Raw genomic sequence first — 16915 nt, 5'->3', positions numbered from 1 at the left:
CTAAATGAAAGTATCTGGCATTTCATGAACATGTCTTACACTTCTGGATATTTGTGAGCAACATTTTTTCCTGAAGTGTACAATAAGTAATAATTGGTATTTGCCCACTTGACTTTTGGACAGCAATGCTCTAATTGTTTTTCTTTATAATAAAGCTTCAATTTGCCTCTGAAAAAATAGTAACAATTGAACGAAAATTATACACTAGCATCCGCAAAATATTCTTCACATTGCTACGACTTCTTTCAAAGCAGATATAAAGGCCCTGGTATTGAAAAAGCAAACTCAGTGTTCACATTGAAAAATGGCATGTTCTGGGGGGTGGATGGTGGCACAGTGGATAGAGCACTGGTCTTGGAGTCGTGAGTATTTGAGTTCAAATCCGGCCTCAGACACTTAATAATGACCCAACTGTGTGGCCTTAGGCAAGCCACTTAACCCCATTGCCTTGCCAAGAAAAAAAAATGGCATGTTCTTATTTTTTGTTTAAAAAGTAAATTTTGTTATTATACTTACTATTTTTAGGATTGTACTTTATTACACTATTCCATTTTATTACTATATTCATTGGAAATATGGGATACATTGTAGTACTAAATACATATTAAATTCTCTATGTGGCCTTTGACAATTTTTGATGTGGCCCAGAAGAGGTAAGGTTAGAAACCCATGTTCTAAAGTCCTCAAGTCTGACATTCCATGATTCCATGACAGTAGACAATTTAAGGATCTTAGGTAGGAAGAATAAAGGTCTTTATATGTCAATATTCCACAATTTTTTTCACTCCACACAGTGACTGGTTATGAAAACTGCTAGCTGCCCAATTCTCCTCCTCTGTCAATTGGGAGATTCCTCTCCCCCAAGGGCCATAGCTGTCACCTTGCTATAGATCACTTTAAGGTAATTGGACCTGATCATGGAAATGGCTTCTTACCTTGGACTTGACAGCCAGGATGATCTTGGGCAGGGCCACAATGAGACACTTGAGCGCGATGGTAATGTATTTCAGCATGAAATCAGCGATTCCCACAATCCATAACAGGTCAAAGAAATCCAGGCTGTCCAAGTTGGGTTTTAGAAAGATGAGACTGGGAGGGGAGGAGATAGAGAATCAGGCTAAGGGAGCTCAGCATATATGAGCAGATTCCATCCAGGCCTCATTCGCTGGGCCAAGGTAAACTAGACTGGGCAGGTGGTGATGGTCCCCCCACATTCTGCTGAGGTCAGGCCTCATCTGATCAGTACTGTGTTCAAGTTATGGACCCTATAATTCAAGAAGGAGATGACATATGGGAGAGCCCAGGAGATTGTAATCAGGATGAAGAAAGGCTATGAACATTATCATGTGAGAATTGGTAGAAGTAAGCTGAAACTGAAAAGACTCAAGGGCCCTCAAATCTCAAAAGGATTATCACCTGAAATGAAAAATTAGGCTTGTTCTCTCTGATCCTTTATTAGACTTGAGAATAATTACTTGCTTGGGCTGTTGTCAAAGGGCACATTTCTCCTGTTTCTAGCTGGGTGTTCAGAAAAGGAAGCATCCATATTCTTTAGTAATAAATCTCTCAATCTCTCTCTCTTTATCTGTGTCTCTCTCTGCATACACACACACATACACACACACACACACACGCATATATAAACACATCAGTGTATGTGCATGTGTGTCCCTTCATCTCTTGTCACTCTACCTCTCTGGGTTATTCTCTTTCTTTATCTCTGTGTGTGTGTGTCTCTCTGTCTCTATCTCTGTGTCTTTCTGTCTTAGTCTCTTTATATCTCTCTATCTCCCTGCCTCTGCCTGCCCCCCCGTCTCTCTCTCTTTCTCTCTTTCTGTCTCTGTCTCTCTTTCTCTCTCAACTTTGACTTTGCCCTGTTTTTAAAGGGTCCTGACTCTTATAAACCTCAGTGTGTGCGTGTGTGTGTGTGATGCAAATAAGGAACAGTGAATGGTGCTAGCTGGAAACATCTGAAATTCCAGGAAAACTCCAACTCCCCAACCCCCACCCCAACTCTCTGCTCTAATCCTCAAAATTCACCAGACAAGCACCATAAATTCAGAAATAACCACACCCTTCCCAGGTTGAGGCAGGGAGGGAAAAACAAAGCTTGTGCCCCCAAATCAGCTTCCAAACCAGGAGGGACTACATTTCAAGTGCTACATCAAACTAAAGGACAACCCCAGGCCACAATGATCATCTCCTTCTCTGAGTACCTATACAGCTTATATTCATCAATTTGAGTGTTCTCTCCAATAATGCAGATTGAATTCCATCAAGCCCTGCCCATCCTGGCCTATGACCTCCAGAAATGCTGACTACTCCAACAACGATAATGATGATGGTGATGATGATGATGGTGATGTGATAAGGAAAAATTTAAGGTTCACAAAAGGACTTTAGAAACATTGTCATACTATCCTTATATAATATCCCTGGGAAGAGGTTAAGTGACTTGCCCAGGGTTCCCCAGCTAGTAAGTGTCTGAGATCAAATGTGATCTCTGGTTTTCTTAGATTCAAGGATCAGTGCTTTCTCCTGGTGTTGACTTATAGAACTAGTATACACAGAGTTTTGTGGATCCCCTTAGAGACCAGGGGTCCCAATTATACCTGAGAAAAGGATCATGCAGCAGATGCCTTTAGACTTCTGGTGACGGGAAGCCCACTACTTTCTCAAGCAGCCCAATAGATTACATAAGAACAAGCTCCTCGTCTTGGCAATTTCCTTCCGTTAATGCTAGTCCTACATTTTGGGGTGGATTAGAATAAAGCTCATCTCTCCTTCTGCATGAAGACCTTTTATACAGAGCTGTCATGTCCTCACACTCCCCCAGTCCCAAGTGTTTCCTTATCAAGGCTAAACACCCCCAGTTCCTTCAACTGATCTTCATATGGCATCATTTCAAGACCTTTCTATTTCCTCTCCAGATTACCAATGTCACAGATCCATAGCTGGAGGGGAACCTCAGAGACCCTTCATTTTACAGATGAGGAAACTGAAGACCAGGGAGGTTGGGTGACTTGGGGTCATAGGGGCAGAGATCTAGAGGTGGAAGGGATCTCTAGTCCAATCACACCCATTTTACAGATTAGGAAATTGAAGCTCAGCCAAGTTCAGTGATATTCCCCAAAGTATTTTAGCATCAGAGGCCATAAGCATCAGAAGCAGAATTTGAATCCAGGTCCTTGGACATGCACCCGAGAGGTTGAAGCTTCCTCAACTGACCCACAGCATCTTACTTCTTGATCATATGTTGTGGTCTAATGATCGATCATTTCACTTCTGCTTATCTCTTTTGCCCAGGGCAGCTAGGTGATGTAGTGTATAGAACACTGATCTTGGAGCCAGAAGGATAGGAGGGGGAAAGTCACTTAACCCTGACTGCCTTGTATCCAGAGACATCTCTAATTGTCCTGATCCATATCTGGCTATGAATCCAGAAGGTTTTGGAGGAGAAAGTGAGGCTGGTGACTAAGCACAGCTACCCCCCACTCAAATCCAATTCATGTGCTTGTCATGGCATCACCTCCCTAATGGCATGTTCTTCTTCGAGAAAGATGAACAAACATCATCATCATCATTTCTTCTGCCCAACTCTTTGTAGGCAGTTCAGTCGCAAGGAGTGCAAGACATGCAATTCCCTAAGACTATGCTGCTCTGCATTGGAAAATCAAAAGCCTTATAATCCTTTGCTCACCTGACTGTTATGAGAAGAAATGGTTCAGAGTGAAAGGACCTGAATCTAAATCCTTCCTCTCTGTTGTTTATGACCAGTGTGATCTTATATAGGTCATTAAATTGGACTAAGTGCTGACAACTCTAGATGTGGGACCCTTTCTTCTCCGCATAATAGTCAGGTGGGCAAAGGATTATAAGGCTTGTGATTTTCCAATGCATAGCAGCATAGAATTCTGAGAACCTACAGGATACATAGATAACTAGGTAGAGCAGTAGGTAGAATATCAAGTCCTGGAGTCAGGAAAACCTAAGTTCAAATGCAGCTTCAGACATTTACTAGCTGGGTGACCCTGTGCAAGTCACTTAACCACTGCCTGCCTCAGTTTCCTCAACTGTAAAATGGGGATAATCAATACCTACCTCCCAGAGTTGTTATGAGGATCAGGTAAGATAGTATTTGTAAAGTACTTAGCACAGTGTCTGACACATAGTAGGTGCCTAATAAATGATTGTTTTCTTCTTTTTTTCTTTGCCCAAGATCCCCAACAAGAGTCTTGACTTGAACTCAGGTATTCCTGTGACTGTTCCATCCATCATGTAAGTTGGTACTCTGTTTTCTTCCCTTATAGAGACTACTAGGGGGTACCATAGCGCATAGAGTGCCAGATCTGGAGTCAGGAAGATTCATCTTGCTGTGTGAGCTTGGGCAAGCCACTTAACCCTGATGGCCTTAGGTTCCTCAGCTGCAAAATGAACTGGAGAAGGAAATGGCAAACCACTACAGTTTTTTTTTGTCACAAATACTCCAAACGAAGTGGGAGCTAGATGGGGCAGTGGCTAAAGCACTAGCCCTGGATTCAGGAAGACCTGAGTTCAAATCCAGCCTCAGACACTTAATACTTACTTAGCTGTGTGTGGCCTTAGGCAAATCACTTAACCCCATTGCCTTGTCCCAAAAAAGAAAGTTCCAAATGGGATAAGAAAGGGTCATTCATGACTGAAATGACTCAAGAACAACAACAGTATATCTAGGGTATACTTCCTCCTCATCTTTGCTTCTAAGAAATTTGTCCTCCCTCAGGTCTTCCTCCTCTAAGAAGTCTACTTTGATTTTTTGTTGCCTCTGCCCTTCTCGGGATCTAGAGGGTTCTCTCTCCCCAATCTCCCTTAAACTCTGTTTGATTGCCTCTCTCATTAGAGTGAGTAGGGACTATTTTGATCTTTTTTACTTGTAACTCCAAAGTCTAGTCCAGAACCTGGCATATAGGAGGCAATTAATAAATGTTTGATGACTGAATGAGATTGTGTCCTCTAGTAGAATGGAAACTACTGGATGGTGGGAATTGTTTCATTTTGTTTCTGTATTCTCAGCACCGCACACAGAGCCTGGTATACAGTAGGCAATTAATAAATGCCTATTGACTGAATGATTTTGTATCCTCCAGTAGAAAGGAAGCTGCTGGAGGGCAGAAATTGTTTCTCTCTTACCTCATACAGTGCCTTTCATAAAATATGTAACTAATAAATGTCTATTGACTGAACGATGGCCTTGCACAAGGAAGGAGATGAATCATTTATTTGCAAGCTTGAAGCCTTCTGCTCTGGCCCCATGGCCCATTTAAGTCCAGGGGTCATTTGTACTCACCTGTTATAGAGCTGTTGGGAGCTGAATGTATACAGCACATAAAGGGTATTCCCCACCAAGAAGGCCAAAATCCAGAAGATGACCAAGACTGATCTCTTTTCCTGAAGACAAGAGATAGGAAAGAAGGAACAAGCATTTATTAAGAGACTACTGTGAATCAGATACTAAGCCAAGCACTTTACAGACATCTCACTTGAACTTAGAACAACCCTGCCGGAAGAATGTTACTATTATTCCCATTTTACAGTAGAGGAAACTGAGGCAGACAGAGGTGAAATGCCTTGTGCTGAGGTTGGATTCAAATGCAGGTCTTCCTGACTCTAGGCCCTAGGTCTAAAGGAGAATCTTTGATTTTGAAGAAAAAGGGAAAAAAGACAAGCATCTAGCAAATGGGGCCTTTATACAGGTCCATGTTGTCTCCTTATTAGAACATAAACTTCATGAGGACGGGAATAGTCCCATTTTTCCCTTCTCTTGTCCTGTGTTCAGCATTTACTACAGGGTCTATTTTTGTTATTGTTGTTTAGTCTTTCATTCAGTTGTGTCTGACTTTCTGTGACCCCACTTGGGTTACAGACACTGGAATGGTTTGCTATTTCCTTCTTCATGCAACTCATTGTACATAGGAGGAAACTGAGGCAAATAGTAAAGTGAGTTGACCAAGCTCACACCACTAATGATTTGCCATTTTCTCCTCCAGTTCATTTTATGGAGGAGGAAATTGAGGCAAATAGGGTAAAATGAATTATTCAGGGTCACACATCTTTTAAGTGTCTGAGGCTGGATTTGAACACACCAAAGAGTCTTCCTGACTCCAAGTCTAATGTTCTATCTACTGTACCACCAAAGCTGTCCAACCACAGGGTCTAGCACCTAGTAAGCTCCGACTAAATGCCTGTAGATTTATGGCCTGGAATCAGGAGGGCCTAATTTAAATCCAGTCTCAGACATTTGCTAGTGGTGTGACCTTGGCCAAGTCATTTAATCCTGATTGCCTCATATTCAGGATCATTCTCATCATCCTGATTCCTAGTCACTGAATTCAGATGGTGTCAAAAGGCCAGTGGGTAGAATAGTGGAGAGAATGATAGGAGCTGGACTAAAGAAGATCTGAGTTCAAATTGCATCTCAGACATTTACTATCTGTGTGACCCTGGTTAATCACTTAACCTAGATCTGCCATACTTTTCTCAGCTGTAAAATAGGGGATAATAAAAACATCTATCTCCTAGGGTTGTTGATAGAATCAAATGAGATAATGGGGTAAAGTGTTTTGCAAAGCTCAAAATCCTATAAAAGTGCTTCTAGCTATTATAATGTTATATCTTATCTTTAATTTGTATATTCTTTGACGACTTATATTGTATTCAGTTTTACTCTATTCCATGTCCTATATTTTATTATACAACTTGAATTTACTTATTATATATGCATATATAATAAATAAAATAATATAAATATGATATCCTATCTATTTTATATGTACTTTGAATTGCCTTATTTGTTGTATTCTTGTAGTAGAATATGAGGGTCTTGTTTTGGTTTGGTGTGGGGATTCCTTAGCTCCTTGAACATAAGCCCCAACTAAATTTGTAATTTTTGAACTGAATTGAATACATGTCCATCTTCCTTTTGTGGGAGCAATCGGCTTAAGCTGTTGACAAAAATGCAGCTCTGTCTCCATTCCCCGACATAAGAGGGCCCGAAGCATAGGCGGACTGCCTTTGATTGGACAAAGTTAAGCATTTTCCAAGGTCCTGCTCGGCTTCCCATGATAGTCCATTGCTGGAATGAGATGATGTCATCACTTTCTCATTGTCAACCTAAGCGAGGTTTCAGTAAATGCTCCATCCACCCTGTCTCCAGACACAGATCAGAATACCACTTGCTGTTCCAATGTGCATTTGCAGAGACTGGACAATATAAATGCCTCTCCATCCGCCCATTATTTCAGGAGCGGTCACGGTGAATGACCTCAGAAGGCACTCCAGGCCAACAGACGGCGGTGATGAGTGTGATTAAGCCAGTGAGGAACCTTTCTTCCCCCAGTAAATCATGCCTGCCAGTTTAATTCTCTATAAATCCAGACCAGAGCCAAAGGATGAACTTGGATTTGGCCAAGCACTGGGAAAGCTGAGACATAATATACAGAAAAGGGAAAGCAGGTTCTTCAGATAAAGACTTTCCCTAGAAAATATACTCTGGAACTGTTGAGTTCCAATTATTATTATTTATAATAACATCATAAATATTGTAATTTATATTTTACAAATATGTAACCCTATATATGATCATATTGATAGTATATCATAGTGAAATTAGATTGTATCATAATTTAATATTTATATTTATAAATTATATTAACATTTAAATATATTACTGGTAATAATAACATGTTCATTTTAAAATGAAGAGACACTGTCACCTGGTTGTGGGCTGACCTTTGGGTAGCTAAATGTTCTAGTGAATAGAGTGCTGATCCTGGAGTTCTGAGTTCAAATGTGATCTCAGATAATTACTACTTATGTGACCTTAGGCAAGTCACTTAATCCTGTTTGCCTTTGTTTCCTCATCTATAAAATAGGCAGGAGAAGCCAATGGCAAGTCAATATGGTATCTCTACCAAATGAATGGGGTCACAGAAAGTCAGATATGACTGAAATGACTGAACAAACAAGGGCAGGACTTCTTTCTGTTCAGGGTGACAGATTCATGACCTGTCTCTGCCATAGATCAGTTGTGCCATTATGAGACTGGTAGGTAGTGTCACAACACACAAAGTAGTGGACCTGGAGTCAGGAAGACCTGAGTTCAAATTCAGTCTCAGACTCTTAACTATGTGAGCCTGGGCAAGTCATATAACCTGTCTGCCTCAGTTTCCTCATTTGTAAAAATAGAGAAAATATAGCAGCAACCTTACAGTTTTTGTGTGGTACAAATGATATAGCAAGGGTACCTCAATTTCAGACTCTAGTAAGTTGTTAGGATTAAATGAGATAATATTTATGAAGCTCTTATCACAGTGCATTGCATATAATAGGTACTTAATAAATGCTTACTTTTTGACTTGGTCTATGCTGTGAAACTTTTCTTGATATCCCCTAGCTGATAGTTTATTAATTTTTTATATAGTTTGGAACACAGATATATACATATTGAGAGACAGTGTAATTCCCAGGGTGGATGCAGGGAACCCTGGAATAATGCACTTCTATCAATGGGGGTCCTTACTCCTTACTATGTATCCACAGAAAGTTGGGTGCTAAATAGCAACCAGACTGCATGTGGTTTATAACATTCGAGAGCAGCCTAGAAGAGATTAAAATGTAATTGAGAAATATTTAACAAATTAAATAAAATTATAATACATAAATTTGTAGTTTTTTTATGTGAAGTTATAAGTTTCTATTTGAGCAGTAACATGGAAGTGACATGTCCACAGCCAGAATGTTTCAGAATCAGGATTTGAACCCATTTCTTTTTGAATCCAAGGCCAGTTCTCTATTCACTATGCAGCACTGCTTCTCACTTAATTCATCTCTTCAGACCTCAGTTTTCTCATCTGTAAAACAAAGGGGTTGTACTAGATGACATTCAGGGCCCTTTTGGGCTCTACTTTGGCACTGTTACAGACCCTGTTACAGAAGAACTGCTTAGCTGCCTTGGGGGAGGCAATTTCTACACTAGAAGCTCTCCATAAGGATGTGATGACCGGTCTGAACAAAGATCATAGGATCATAACTTTAGAGTTGGGCCTCAGAGATCGTCTGGTTTGAGCCCTTCATTTGACAGATAAGAAAACTGAGGCTTAGGGAAGTGCCAGTGACAATAACAGCTATGATTTGAACTCATTTTTTCCAAATTTCTGTCTAGCTCTCTACCTCTTATCCCATCCTCTCTACAGGGAAACAGAACTAATGAAGATAGTAATGACTGCTTTTTATATCATGTTTAATTAAGTTTTATGAAGGAGTCTCCTCCTAACAGCCAGAGGAGACAGGTGGCATAATTGTAAATATCTGCATGCTACCCAGAAAAAAACAGGCTGATTTGCCTTCTTAGGGTCACCTGGCACAGAATTTAGATCTTCCTGAGTACAAATTCAGCAATGTCTCCACTATGACAAACTGAGAATACTCCATTCTGCCTGGCCCCAGAGAGTAGAAGCAGGAACACTGGGGAAAAGAGAGACAGATTTGAGCTTGGGGCAAGGAATTGCTTCTTAACCTTGAGAGAATTTCCAAAATGGGCAGCCCTCACTGGAGACTTTGAAGCAGAAGGTAGATGGCTAAAGTTGGGCCATAATGGAAGGAGGATAGAGAAGCAGTTGGGCAGTACCATGGATAGCTCCCTGGATCCGGAGTCTGGAATACCTACCTGTTCAAATTTGGTCTTAGTCACTTACTAAGCTGTGTGACCCATAGGTGTGAGATAAGTTACTTCCATTTATTTGCCTCAGTTTCCTCATCTATAAAATGAGAATAACAATAGTACCCAGATCCCAGATTTGTTGTGTAGGGAAAGTGCTCTTCAAATCTTAAATAGCTATAGGCATGGTAGACGGTGCTGCTGCCTCAATTTCCTTGTCTGAAAGATGTAAAATAATAATTACACTTACCTTTCAGGAGTGTAGTGAAGGTCAACTAACCTTAGAATAATGGAAGAGAGCTGCCATGTCTTCCCCTAAAGCTGGAGGTGGGGGGAGGAGAGGAATGGCCAGCCTTTCCAGGAAGTAAGGCCCCCAAAATCATTTGTTCTGGTGATACCATGGCAACCAGAGATGTGACTCAAATTCAATAAATCTAGGAGTTTTTTAGGGGTGAATTCATTAAATATTTGACCAAAAGTAGCAAACTAATTTTAAAGTTGATAATTCTATATGGTCCACAAATGTTATAAATATCCAAATGGCCCTTGGCAGAAAAAAAGGTTCTCTACCCTTGACCTAGAGTCTTCTCTTGATCAAAAATTTTGAGTTCCTTCAACCTGTCCTCATGATAATATAGATTTAAGACCCTTATCCAACCTGACTATGCCCTTTGGGAGCCTCTGAAACTTTTCAAGATATTTTTTAAATTATGGTACCCTGAACCAAACACAATATCCCAGAGAAGTTCTCACAAGTGCAGAGGACAGCAGGATTCTCATCTCCTTGCTCTGCCCTTTTCCCAGCCCAAGATCCCATCAGCTTTCTTGGCTGGCCCACTACATTTCTGAATGATTATCATAACAGCTAAGGCTGGCAAAAGAAGATAAGGAAGTAGAAGTTTAGGTAACAGATCTCATGAGAAACTGAGGCACTGATCTGCCCCTAAGGAAAAGATCAGAGCCCTCCATCAGGAGGAAGTGAACCGACTTACCTTCAAAGAAACCTGCTCACGGAGGGTGGAGTTGGCGTAGGCAAATGTACTGGCCATCCCGATGCACACAGCAATGCCTGTGAGGACAGATGGGGCCAGGTTCATTGATGGAAGGAAGGAAGGTCACTAAAGGCATTACCAGGATTCCCCTCTTGCCATCCCATTCCTTCAGAGCAAAGCTCCTTATACAAAAGAACTTTCTCTCTTACCTGCCATTATAAGCATCTCCTCCAACCCTTGGATGAAGGGGCTTTATATTTATATTTTTTGTAAGGCAACCAGTTAAGTGACTTGCCCAAGGTCACTCACAATTGGTGAGTATCAAGTATGTGAGTCTACATTTGAACTCAGGTCTTCCTGACTCTGGGGCTGATGCTCTAACCACTGCAGCACTTAGCTCATTCTCTTTCTCTTCTACATCTTGGATCTTTGAATGGAATCCCCAAGACAACCTTGGTCTATTTCATTTTTCCTTTGTATTTAAAGAAAGATAAAAACACACTTAATTAGTGTATGCCTGTCAATGAACAGTGTGTGTCAAACTAAGCTATCATCATTTTATGAAGCACCTCCTATGTGCAAGGCAACAGATGTAACCTGGGGTAGTGGCTGTAAAATCAGTTTCAGTCAAGGAGGACTGAAGGATTCAAATTCCTAGGCATTTTTCTATGACTGTGAGGCACCCACGCAGGCTCTGATACACTTTGCTAAAAGGAGTTTTCCCATTGGGGGGGGGGGGTCCCTTATATTGATGAAGTTCTAGCTTTAGCTCCCTCAAAGGACTTAGGCCTCAGCATGGTGCTTTCCATGGTTTTAGGAGAAGGGGGGTGACAAAGAGCCTGGAGGAGTGGTTTGAAATTGTGACTTCATCTGGGTAGGAAAATCTGGCCTTGATGTTGACTGGCAACTTATTTGCAACTCAGAATCTTAGTTGCTGGGGGCACTGGGAGGTTAAGTAACCAGTCAGTCAATAGATTCTAAAAGCAGGCCTTGAACCTAGGTTTTCTTGATCCAAAGTCACCTCACAAAGCAGCCTGTTTTGTCTAACCTACAGTAGAGAGGGAAGGGAAAGAAGCTGAGCTGGTGATTTCGTTGGCATAGGTGAGAAAATCTCTACCAATGCTGTTTGGCACCAACTCTCTCTTAGCTGGAAAGTGAAGGGACTTAATGAAATGGTGATAATAATTTACTTCAAACAAATAGAAGTCTGAAATTAACTGACTTTTTGAGTCAACTCTTGCTGATTATCAGAGATACAAGAGAAAGAACAGTGAATTTTGGAGTCTGAGGTCATGTCTGACTTTTCATGACAGAATTTTGGGATTTTCTTGACAAAGATACTGGAGTGGCTTGCCATTTCCTTCTCCAGTTCATTTTACAGGTGAGGAAACTGAGGCAAACAGGCTGAAGTGAATTGTCCAGGGTCACACAGCTAGTAAGTATCTATGGTCAGATTTAGGGCAGCTAGGTGGTGTAGTGGATAGAGCACTGATCTTATATTCAGGAGGATGGGAGTTTGAATCCAACCTCAGACACCTGATACTTAGTTGTGTGACCTTGGGCAAGTCACTTAACCCTGACTGCCCCTCATCCTGGGCCATCTCCAGTCATCCTGATTCATATCTGGCCACTGGACCCAGATGATTTGGGTGGAGAAAGTGAGGATAGTGACTTAACACAGCCACCCTCACTCAAATCCAATTCACGTGCTTGTCATGGAATCACCTCCCTGATGTCATGGCCTTCTTCAAAAATGAAGAACAGACATTAAGGTCAGATTTGAACTCATGAAGATGAATCTTCCTGACTCCAGACTAATGTTCTATCCACTGCATCACCTATCCGTTTAGAGTACCTACCCGAGGTGTTCACATGAACTATTTGTGCCTTGCCTTGTGGTAGAGTATTCTGTGCTCATATTGGTTTGATCAGCCACAGTTGGATATACTGTAATTTGTTTCAAATGTAGTGCTGTCATTTTGGTTTTCTTCAATAACGAAGGGCAAGGACCACTACCACCACCACCACCACTACCACCACGACCACCACCACCACCACCACCACCTATATAAATGTCAGCAATTATTATCGTTGTTACTGTTCAAGGTCTCACAGGAATAAAGGGTCAGAAAAGGCATTTTAACCTCTCTCTCTGATTAGAGAGTTGGGTTCTTGCCTCTTTAGGCTTGAAATCCATGATCTAGGTCAAAATTAATTCTCCTCTGTGTTCTTTCTAGATCTCTCAAAATGGACCCTCTCCAAACTCACCCAGTTTATGCTGGAAGCACAGTTTAGCCAATAGGATTAAAATGAAAGGGAGTCCCTTCTGCAGCCAACAGATCACAGCCTTTAGTTCTGAGAGGGCTGGTGCTGGTGTCCCAGGTTGATCTTCACCACCTTCTTCTCCATGCCCATGCCGGTCACCACCCACATGCAATAGGGAGCTTCCTCGGTGGTGGCCATGATGGAAATGGTGGGAGGCTGGTCGGTGATGGAAGGTTCCGCTCTCTCCCCGGCTGGTCCCTTCTTCTCGGGAGGCTGGCATCTGTATGAACACCTCCCCACCCCCAGGGGATGAACCTAAAACCAAGCCCGACTGGAATGGGGTGGCTGTGAGGGTACCCGGCTGGAGACCAGCTAATCCAGAGAAGATAGGTGGAGGGGAGGAATCTTCAAGCTTTAAGCCTTCAAAGACACCACCTTCATCCACACTAGTCTCAGAGCTGAGGGTCTGGCTTCGGTTTCTGTGGCAAAGAAAAACAAACTGGATTGTTGGACAGATCTAAAAAAAAAATGATAAGGACAAGAACTTTCCAAACCTTAAAATTCTATATAAATGTTAGGTTTTCTTTGAATTGCATTTTTTAGAACCCACTCTGGAGTTCTTGAAATTTTTTCCCCTTTATAACCCCAGTGTTTAGCATAATGTCTGCACATAGTAGGTACTTAATGCTAGCTTGATAGACTGTATAAAAAATGTCCCCAAAAGATACATAGGTAGTTGAAAGAAAGTCCCATATATACCAAAACATTCATTGCAATGCTTTTTATTTCACCTTGGATGGATTCTCTTTTTAAATATATATTACACTTTAACTTTTTAAATTACATGTAAAGGTAGTTTTCCAACATTCATCCATTTGCAAGTTTATGGATTCACATTTTTCTCCCTCCTTTTCTTCCCTCCCCCTCATGATGATGAACAATTTGATAAAAGTTGTACATGTTCAGTCATGTTAAACCTATTTCTGTGAGTCATATTGTAAAAGAAGAATTAGAACTAAGGAAAAAGAACAAAAATTTTTTTAAAAAAGTGAACAAAGGATTCTTTGCTTTGTATTCAGATTTCATAGTTTTTTCTCTGGATATGGATGACATTTTCCATAACATGTCTCTCAAGATTGTCCTTGATCACTGAACAGTTGAGAGAAGCTGCATCCCTCATAGTTCATCATCTCACCATGTTACTGTTATTGTGTACGATGTTCTCTTGGTTCTGCTCCCTTCATTCAGCATTAATTTGTTTTTTTCTACATAAGTCTTTCTACATAAGCAATGCTTTTTGTCTTTTTAGGTTTCTGCAAGGAAAACAGGGTTAAGTGGCTTGCCCAAGGCCACACAGCTAGGTAATTATTGTCTGAGGCCGGATTTGAACTCAGGTACTCCTGACACCAGGGTCGCTGCTCTATCCACTGCCTCCCTAGCAATGCTTTTTAATAGTAGCTGGGGAACAGCTAAACAAGCAGGATTGTCATGGGCTATTATTGCATTGTACAAAATAAAAAAATGCGATGGATTCAGAGAAGTGTGAGAAGATGTATACTAACTAATGGAAAGTAAATTAAATCATTTATCTCAGTGCATGGAAAAGGACAGGAGAGAGAATGTGCAACTCAAAATTTTTAAAAATGACTATTAAAAGTAAATAATTTTTGAAAAATAAAGGTAAACTATGGGGCACTTATGTGGCACAGTGCCAGACCTGGAGTCAGGAAGACTGGAGTTCAAATCTGACTTGACACTTACTAGCTGTGTGACCCTGAGCAAATCACTTAATGCTTTTTGCCTCAGTTTCCTCATCCGCAAAATGAGCTGGAAAGGGAAATGGCAAGGCACTTCATTATCTGCCAAGAACACACTTAATGGTATCACAAAGACACAATTGAAATGGCTAAACAACAACAAAAGTAAACTAAACAGAACCAGGGGAAAATATATACACAGACAATTAAGCAGTCATTAAACACTTGCTGTGTGTTAGGCTGGGGTAGGCAGGTGTTTCAGTATAGACTCTTCCTTGAGAGGTCAAATCTGACCTCAGACACTTACTGTGTGATTCTGGGCAAGTCATTTAATCCTGTTTGTCTCAGTTTCCTCCTCCATAATATGAACTGGAGAAGAAAATGTCAAGCTGCTCCAGTATTTCTGCTAAGAAATTCCAAAAGGGGGGCAGCTAGGTGGTACAGTGGATAGAGCACTGACCCTGTAGTCAGGAGTACCTGGGTTCAAATTTGACCTCAGACACTTAATAAGTACCTAGCTGTGTGGCCTTGGGCAAGCCACTTAACCCCATTTGCCTTGCAAAAACCTAAACAAAAAAAAAAAAAAAAAGAAATTCCAAATAGGGTCACAGAGAGTCTGATAAAACTGAACAAAAGACTATAAACAACAGCAATAACAAGTCTTGTGGTAGGTGCTAAAAATAAGACAAAAAAGGACAGAAATAGGACTGTTCCCATCTTCAGGAAGCTTTTATTCTCTCAGGGATTCAACATGCACACATATCAAGACCCCAGTTTGCTATATGCTTCCCATTCTAATAGCTCTGCTAAGAAAATCCCAAATTGGGTCACAAATAGTCACACGATTGAAAATGACAATAACAACAAAGTGTGCAAGTAAACAGTGTGCCAAAATGTTAGGGACACAATTCTAAGAGAAAAGAAAGGACAACCTCTCTTCAAATGGTCAATGATGGGCTTGATTAAGTTTTTAAAATGCATAAATAAGGTTTTTTACACCATCTGATTCTTTTCCCCCCTGGATCTGAACTCCTCTTTCACTGGTTCAAAAAGGAAAGATCAGTCATTGCCTAACTAAATAAATTAATGGTGTTCCTGAGGACTTTGAAAAGTCAGAAAAATCTTCAATGTTTTTGGATTCTATGTTGGATCAGTTGAGTGGTGAAGGATCCTAGATTCAGGTTCATTAAAGGAAATCACTCAGAGGCAGAGGAAAGAGAAGACAATTTCTCACTCCCCTTCTTCCCTGTCCCTCCAATGATAGAGTCACCAGAGAGTGGTCCCCAATAGGAGACAAAAAAAATCTGAGATATATCTGGGTCAAATAGTAAGTCAAGACAAGAGGTTAGAAGTGGGGGGAGCAGAAAGAGATATACTGAGAAAAAATATTGATATAGATGAAGTCATTTTAAGGAATATGACCTACAATAATAGAGAAAAATGAAAGCTCTGGATTCAAGAAAGGAGTTGAGTAACCAGGGATGAGCTTACCCTCTGACCACACATGCTAAGTACCTGTGGATTCATTGCCAAAATTGAGAGCATGTACTCAATTCTTTTTCTAGGTTTAAATCCAATTCTTCTCTGTACTCTGTCTTGTATATACTTTTTTTTTTAGGTTTTTTTTTTTGCAAGGCAAATGGGGTTAAATGGCTTGCCCAAGGCCACACAGCTAGGTAACTATTAAGTGTCTGAGACTGGATTTGAACCCAGGTACTCCTGACTCCAAGGCCGGTGCTCTATCTACTGCGCCACCTAGCTGCCCCTCTGTCTGTATATACTTAAAGAAGAGTCTGCCATATGCTTTGGGGACAATTTGTATCAACTGTCCTCATTATAAAAAGTTATCTGACTGACTGATGTCAATGATGAGCACACCCATGAAACAGTCCCTTTTTGTCATCTTTTTATTTTATTTTATTTTTTTATTCTCATTTTGTACAAATGTTTTTTTTTACATTAATAAAATATTCTTGTTTAAGAGTAAACGAAATACCCCCTCCCCCCCATGAATATAGACTTGCTTGAGCGATAAAGGGGAGAGAAAAAATTAAAATAAAAAAATAGTAATAATTGTAGGTATGGCCAGGTGGCACAATGGATGAAGCACCAGCCCTGGAGCCACGAGCACCCGAGCCCACATCCAGCCCCGTAGACCCAACAATCACCCAGTTGTGTGACATGAAAGCCACCTGATCCCCATTGCC

At 40.9% G+C, this 16915-nt stretch overlaps 1 protein-coding gene across 3 annotated transcripts in view; it reads right to left on the bottom strand.

Annotated features, from left to right (window-relative positions):
- Window positions 1-16915, bottom strand: part of RNFT2 (ring finger protein, transmembrane 2) — an 89036-nt gene that overhangs the window by 52380 nt on the left and 19741 nt on the right. For all 3 annotated transcript variants that reach the window (XM_074205902.1, XM_074205904.1, XM_074205903.1), the window contains exons 4-7: window positions 12955-13430; window positions 10687-10763; window positions 5327-5427; window positions 936-1089 (exon numbers count right to left, since the gene is read on the bottom strand). In XM_074205902.1, coding sequence (XP_074062003.1) covers window positions 936-1089; window positions 5327-5427; window positions 10687-10763; window positions 12955-13430 — 808 coding nt within the window. The remainder of the gene's footprint in view (window positions 1-935; window positions 1090-5326; window positions 5428-10686; window positions 10764-12954; window positions 13431-16915) is intronic.

Source organism: Macrotis lagotis, chromosome X (genome assembly GCF_037893015.1).
Source record: "Macrotis lagotis isolate mMagLag1 chromosome X, bilby.v1.9.chrom.fasta, whole genome shotgun sequence".
NCBI lineage: Eukaryota > Metazoa > Chordata > Mammalia > Peramelemorphia > Peramelidae > Macrotis > Macrotis lagotis.
Note: the sequence above shows the minus strand (reverse complement) of the source record. Positions and strands in the feature narration are given on the sequence as shown.